Source organism: Hypomesus transpacificus, chromosome 14 (genome assembly GCF_021917145.1).
Source record: "Hypomesus transpacificus isolate Combined female chromosome 14, fHypTra1, whole genome shotgun sequence".
Classification (NCBI taxonomy): Eukaryota; Metazoa; Chordata; class Actinopteri; order Osmeriformes; family Osmeridae; genus Hypomesus; species Hypomesus transpacificus.
Window position 1 is genome coordinate 10,889,580 of NC_061073.1, and position 7,684 is coordinate 10,897,263.

At 46.1% G+C, this 7,684-nt stretch overlaps 1 protein-coding gene across 1 annotated transcript in view; it reads right to left on the minus strand.

Moving 5' to 3' along the window:
• The window catches only part of slc6a13 (solute carrier family 6 member 13), an 18,458-nt gene extending 14,705 nt beyond the window's left edge, over positions 1–3,753 (minus strand). Inside the window, exon 1 of the mRNA XM_047034641.1 lies at positions 3,663–3,753. Within this exon, the coding sequence (XP_046890597.1) occupies positions 3,663–3,669 (7 nt within the window). The 5' untranslated portion in view covers positions 3,670–3,753. The remainder of the gene's footprint in view (positions 1–3,662) is intronic.
• Positions 3,754–7,684: the final 3,931 nt, after the last annotated feature.

Below are 7,684 nucleotides of genomic sequence, written 5' to 3' on the forward strand. Positions count from 1 at the left end.
TCTCCCTCTCCCTCTCCCTCTCTCTTTCTCCCTCTCCCTCTCTCCCTTGGCCTGCTTCACACTGGCCGAGCCAAAGGCCTCTCCTGCCACAGACCCATCCCAACCAATTAATGACCTGCAGTAGAGGCCTGACCCAAAACACACACACACACACACAGGCATACACACAGGGACAAGCATATGCACACACTAGTACTAACATTCATGCACGCACATACACTGAGTCACACACACTGAATCAAGTACATTCCTAGCTGGTCTTTAGGGACCAAAAGATGTCTGTTTTCCGGACTGAGTTCAGGTTTGAACCCACAACGAGAAGGCCTCCCTGCTGAGACAGAAGCCTTCAGAATGTGCTCCCACTGTGTTTATGGATGTGTGTGTGTGTGTGTGAGTTGGGTTAGGGTTGAAATTAGTGTTAGGGACAGAAGTGCATGAAGAGTTCAGGTTAGGGGTTAGGGATAACACCATTGGAGTGGGAGTGAATTGTGGGTCCTCGCTAGGATAGTAAAACAAACTTGTGTGTGTGTGTCTGAGCATGTGTGTGAGCCTAGACGACTGCTCACTCTTCAGATCTCCTGAGTCACGTCCACACTGTGGCCAGAGATCCCCATGTTTGTGAAGGTACCTGTGAGAAAGCAGGCCCAGGCATCCAAAAGCCTTTGGCCCATCAAGGGCCTCGTTCCAGGCGGCCCACCTGGATTTGCACACCCTCTGGGGCAGGGGAAGCTTGACCCACCTGGGCCAGGGGAACAGACCGCGCTTCAAACACAAATTCGGTACAATGGGGGGAGTGGACCTAGCCTGGTCCTAACCAGACCCTCGTACATTTCATTTGTACAGAGGGTCTGGGATTGCTCCATTGACAAACGTTAACTTCCTTGAAGGCGAGTCCTCTGTTGAAGTTTAAAACTATTGGATCTGCCCAGAGCCACTCTGATTTGCCATAACCAATTGCAAGCGTTCTCCTTAGCCAACTCCTTCACCACTACTGTAACAGAGCTAGCTGCCGTGGCTGGAAAATCAAACTTTTCCCGAAACCCGTGGGGAGGAGGGCCACAACATCATGGCCACCAACAAAACTCAGCAAGGAATGTTCTTGCTCCGGCTTTAGCTTATGGATATTCGGCAGCGTTGCCACAACCGCAGAATAGCTTCGCTCGCATCTTTCTCCGCCGCCATTACTGAACTACTCAAACTAGTGCACGACATTATCGTCATCATTCTCAGCCACTCCCTCTGTTCGCTGATTGGATCTACAAAAAATGTGTTTCTGAAAACCGACTTCAAAGTCAAACTCCCAGACCTAGTACTGAAGCAAAATCCAAATTGAGCGGAAGTACGTAGGAGGGCAGAGCAAGGCTAAGCTTGACCCACCTGGGCCAGGGGAACAGACCGCGCTTCAAACAGAGATGCTTCCAAGCAGAGACCATCAGACGCATTTGTAGTAACAGCCCCGAGAGCGAAAAAGCTGTTTCACAGATAGGTGTTGGTATTGGGAGGAAGGTGGGAGCGTGGGGGGGGGGGGGGGGGGGGTAGAACATGACTGAGTCATCCTGACTAGCAGCCAGTCACAGTCGGTGTTACAGACTCGACAGACTAGTCTGCATCCAGACCAGCTCCATGTGACAGACCCCTGACTGCAGACCAGCTCCATGTGACAGACCCCTGACTGCAGACCAGCTCCACCTGACAGACCCCTGACTGCAGACCAGCTCCATGTGACAGACCCCTGACTGCAGACCAGCTCCATGTGACAGACCCCTGACTGCAGACCAGCTCCATGTGACAGACCCCTGACTGCAGACCAGCTCCATGTGACAGACCCCTGACTGCAGACCAGCTCCATGTGACAGACCCCTGACTGCAGACCAGCTCCATGTGACAGACCCCTGACTGCAGACCAGCTCCATGTGACAGACCCCTGACTGCAGACCAGCTCCACCTGACAGACCCCTGACTGCAGACCAGCTCCAAGTGACAGACCCCTGACTGCAGACCAGCTCCATGTGACAGACCCCTGACTGCAGACCAGCTCCATGTGACAGACCCCTGACTGCAGACCAGCTCCATGTGACAGACCCCTGACTGCAGACCAGCTCCATGTGACAGACCCCTGACTGCAGACCAGCTCCACCTGACAGACCCCTGACTGCAGACCAGCTCCATGTGACAGACCCCTGACTGCAGACCAGCTCCATGTGACAGACCCCTGACTACAGAGGAGTTTTCCATAACTCTGACAGCAGAGTCCCTGGCGACAGACAGACTACAGAGCCTGGGTTAAAGTGCAATTTAATGTTTAACTCAGCTATTGCATTCTGTCAAACATTGCTGTCACACCTTTAACACTAATTGACACACTCCACGTTGAAATCGATGAATATACTGTTTTGTCACAAGCCTCTTGTGGTGTACTGATCCACTTTGCAGCACTTCTCCTCACCAGTCTCTGGAAGGAAGGCCCATGCATGTTTATGCAGTGTTCTAGGATTGTACAAGTGCCAAATCATTTCTAAGCAAAAGATTTGACACGTCAAAACATGATGACGAAGTGTCACTGGCAAGAAATCAACAAACACATAAGAGTTATTATTGAATTACTTAACACTTACGTCACGGCTGTCATTATAAAATACTTTAAACTGCTTTGGCATGATATTGTACATTGATGATTAGATTATGTACAGTATCTCACATGGACTGGGTTTGAGATAAGTTAAGTCAACATTTCTAAGAGCTGGTGACAGTCAAACGTATTGATTTGGGTTGAAAATCTCCTTTGAGTCCTTCAGATAAGCACAAGCACATGAGCACAAGTACATAAGTTAATGTGCACATGGTGGCTGCAAGGTAAAAAACGTGTCAAGAACTAATTCCACAATCAGATTTCTTTGTATTTCCTTTGACAAAGTCAATTGGTCTGGTCCTGTTTGTCCTGTGTGGTCTGGTCCTCTCCTCAGAAACTCAGAAGAAGCTCTGCATCAAATCAAGGTTCAGAGTGAAAACAAACAGAGTCCAGGTCCAACCAGTTAAATTAATGATTGTCTTCAATATGATTTGCTGGCATGAAGTGCAGGAGCCCATTTCAACACGCCAAACATCCATCCCTGAAAGATCACCCCTTGCCTGAGGGTAACTGACACAAGATGTTCATCCGTACGTTAACCAAGCGAAAGAGCTATTACAAAGGATGTCAATCCATCTCTGAAAGACATTCCATCCTAATAAAGATGAATCTATCTTCTTATCTAATCTGAACAGAGTCTGACAGAACAGCATTAAAAGACTGGTTTTAATACTCCAATGCTAAAGTCAAGTCTGGTGACTGGTGACAAAGACTGGTGATAGTTTGCCCACAGACTTAAGTCCTAAACCACATTTCCAAACGTTATGGTGCACAGCATGAGAATGCTGGAGGTATTCATCTTCACACAAACACACCAAACACAGAAACTGTGTTAAGAAACTCCCATGTCTGCCTGCAAAACAAGCCTTCACCGAGAGCAAACAGGAATCAGGTGCCACGTCATTGCCATGACATATCAGTCAAATCAAACTTGATCAAACTTTGAATTACAATAAGCAACAGCAGTGGTGGTCTGACTGATGGTTTCCCTTCCTGGCAGAGCAAGCCGTCCAACCCTCCCAAAGGTACTCACCTTTCATGGTGATGCAGAGAGAGACAGCCCTCAGGTTAGGGTGTTTAACCAGCTATTGGCCTCTTGGTGTTCAGGTTTCACTATATAGCGTGCATAGAGGGGCGGGGGATCGGGGGAAACTCAACACTCAGCCTGTAGAGACTCTGGCTGCCTTGCAGAGTGCAGCACCCTCCACAGAACCAGCCCCCACCTTCTCACTCCCATTCAGACACCCCAACAAACACACACACACGCGCACACGCACACACACAATCCCTGCAGCACACTGGAGGTCTGTGCCATCTCAGTGTGGTGGGGTGATTGCGTAACCTTTCGACACACACATTCTCCCAGGGTCTCTGTCTATAGTGAGGCATGGGAGTGAGAGAGAGGCTGCTCCTGTCAATATTGTGTTGATCCCTATAGATCCCTTTTCAGGAAACACACACATGCATACACACACACATACACACATACACACACACACACACTCTGCGAGCTTTAGGATCCCTCCAGTTGGGGAGGTTTCTAAGCCGTCTGCAGTGACTGCTTATAATTAAAACATCACTCCTGCTTAGTGAAGCCCCTGCTCCCAAACACATCTTCAATTCAGTCCCCGGAAAAGAGTCTTTCTTTCCCCAGCCGGATCCCTTCCTCACAGACCCAGCTCCCCATTCAGAACATTTTCCCACCACAGGGGTCCAGAGCGGCCCAGTTCAGGGCATTTGTTTGAAGGTCGTGAGTCTTAACAATCCAGAGGCCTTTTATTGGAAGACGTGTTCTGGCCCTCTCTGCTTTGCAGGTTCTTTTGGGGTGAGGCCGTTTTTATTTTTTGTATTTTTTTTCACTCTCAAAATGTGTTGCTAGTCTAGTCAAGGAGTCAAGTCTGCCTTCGCTCAACCTCGAGGTTTGCAAATGGCAGAAGCCTTGGAGTGAAGTTGCAGAGGATTGCTATCTTGCTACTGAAGGGTAACCCTAATCCTTCTGTAGTTTAGGAAAGACTGATCAAAAAGCAGATGAACAGCTTTAAATAACCTGTAAAGTTGTTGCTTAATATGTGAATTATGTCAATATGTGAATTGGGTCATCTACATTATACACAAATATATATATTTAAAAAAGGAAAACTGAATTCTATGACCGTTGACTACATTCTTCCTTCAGATCTTCAGTATTCAAATGTACTTGTAACTGACTTTACACTGTGCCATTGTTACAGCCTGTAAACAGCTGCCTGGGAAATCTAGTGGGATTCACAACCCATTGACTGAGTTTGTGTCATACCGTTGAGATGAACACCTGGGTTGTTATGTGATGTTTTGCAGGGATACAGGCAAATATCTATAGCACCTTGTGTGTAGTATTTTTCTGCCCAAAATGCCACTAGGAATAGTAAGAAAGCAAGATATCCATTCAGATAGATATCCATTCAGATAGATATCCACTCAGATAGATATCCATTCAGATAGATATCCACTCAGATAGATATCCATTCAGATAGATATCCACAGCCATATTTGCCTTAAGTCAAGTCTGCACTTAAGAAGTGGAAAAACCTGGCTCGTTACTATTCATTGTGACATTTTGGACAGAAAAATGCTACACACAAATACTATAGATGTTTGCATATATGTTTTGTTGCACATTCCAACACAGGTGTTCATCTCAACGGTATGACACAAACGCACGTGTTCTTCTCAAACTCACCAGGGGGGTATTTCAGAAAGTAGGTTATGTGACCTAACAGGGTAAGTTAACTCTTCAGCTGACACACAATGTTGCTACAACGCTGGCTGTCCTATGAGGAGTTAACTTGCCCTTATTGAATGTAAAAAATGTTTTTAATTGTTTTCTTTTGCATTATGTTTTGATGCTTTTAATGGTTTTATGTGAGGCACTTTGAATAGCCTTGTTGTTGACACCCCTGTTCAAGATCGGGCTTTCGGTGGACGGACCTGCAGGCCCATAGTGAATATTTTAAGTAGTCTTGTCTTACTCGTAACAAATTTCCCCCCCAACATGCACCGTTGTTAAGGCCGTACTGGGCAGGCGAAACAGCCCTTCCATGTAGTTCAGTGGTTGGCCGCTGACAAGAAAGCTCTCATTAATTGCACACACATTCCGTGCTTATGAAATGGTCTGTTGGCTTGTCCAGAGTAATTCTCACAGTCAGTAAATTCAACTAAGTGGGGGAAAACAGAAAAACAGGAGACGGCCCGTCTTCTCCAGTCCTGTTCTGAGGCTTCCTGCTGGTCTTGACTGTACGGCCACAGGTTAGCCCAGCTGGTCTTCTGAGAAGAACCTCTCTTGTCTCTCCTAATCACCATCATCAGCAAGGCAGGACCATAACAAGCCCAAGCTTCGTTAAGCATGGGCTTTGAGGGTTCCTGTAGCGACAGACTGTTTGGAGCTGAGCTGTGGATTGGTAGAGAGACAGTGGGATGGGTCCTTAATCAGAATGCCTTCCAGGAACATTCTTTCCTACCTTCATTGATCCAGTTTGATACACATGACACATCTGCACAGTCGAGGCTAAATCCCTGGTAAAACAGGAATATGAAGAACTGTATAAACAATAACACCTGTGCACTTTGTAAAGCTCTCTCTTGGAAGTTGCTTTGGATAAAAGCGTCTGCTAAATGAACAAATGTAAATGTAACAGATTGGATAAGCAATTAAACTTTGACAAAGGGGTTTGTATCTGACAAGGTGACTGGATTTTTTGTTGAACTTTGTAATGAACGGAACCTTTTTGGTGCATGATCAAACTTGTTGGGATTTTGAGAAAGCATATTCATGGGAATCCTTCCATCCTCCTCACCCTTCCCCCAGAAGCAGACACTGGGTGTGATTCCCATGAATAAACTTTCTCAGAATCCCAACTTTCTCAACAAGTTTGATCACGCAGGCCAGGGCAGGACTGGGACAGAAAGATGGCCCTGGCATCTTTGCTCAGACCGGCCCACCACAATCAGTCGGACTCTGAGCCACTGCATCTGACACAGGAAACAGAAGTGGTAGGAGCCTGTTAAGAGATGTGATTGGGCTAGCCCAGTGTCGGTATGGAAAATGAACCAATGGGTCGCTGTCCCTGCTTCATGTGCTGGTCGTTGGCCAATTTTACGTTTATTAAAAAATATATAAATTACATACATATTTATATAAATATATTAAATATTATATCGGCCCCAAGTGCGTCGGCCCACGGCGAATTTGCCCGGTGTGCCAGATTAGCAGTCCAGGCCTGACGCGGGCACAGGAACAATGCTGTTCTCTGAGTAAACAGCAATTGGACAAAACAACATGTTCTTCTGTTAGGGTACAAAGTGAGTTGTAAAACAATAAAGGTACAACCCATAAAGATGGAACAATAAACAATAAAGTCTGATCACAACTATTTCAGAATGGCAGTTTGTGTGTGAGTGTATCTGTATATTTGATGCAGCTTTTATTTAGATTGATGCAATCTGCACATATCATTGATGCCTTCTAGTCCCACACAAAGCTCCAAGACTTGGTATTACAAAGAACTTTATGAATGCAAAAATACAAATAAATCCAAATGTACTCCAGTTTTTGTGCTGGCCCCCCATGTGGTGTCCCAGGATCATGGTGAGATGTCAGACCACAACGGAGCACCACCCTTCATGAAGGGCCACATCTCTGAACCTTGAACCCCTCCACACACACGCACACACGCACGCACACACGCACGCACACACGCACACACACGCACACACACTCCTTACTATCTTTTTGATTCAGACGTAAATCCAGATCCTAAATTTGATTTAGACAAACAAGGTTGGGTTGACTTGAACAAATCATGAAACAACATGTGTCTCATGCAGCATGCCAGCATCCTTAAATTCCTTTACAGTCATAGCACATATAGACATAAGCACTGCATGTGACTCCAATTATCTGAGAAGTGGGAGTCGCATAATTGTGGCGCGACTATTTACCACAGGCACCTCAGTTTCCTTGCAAAATTTCTCTCAGTAATTTTTCTCCACCAATTTTTTTTTTTACATTCAAACATT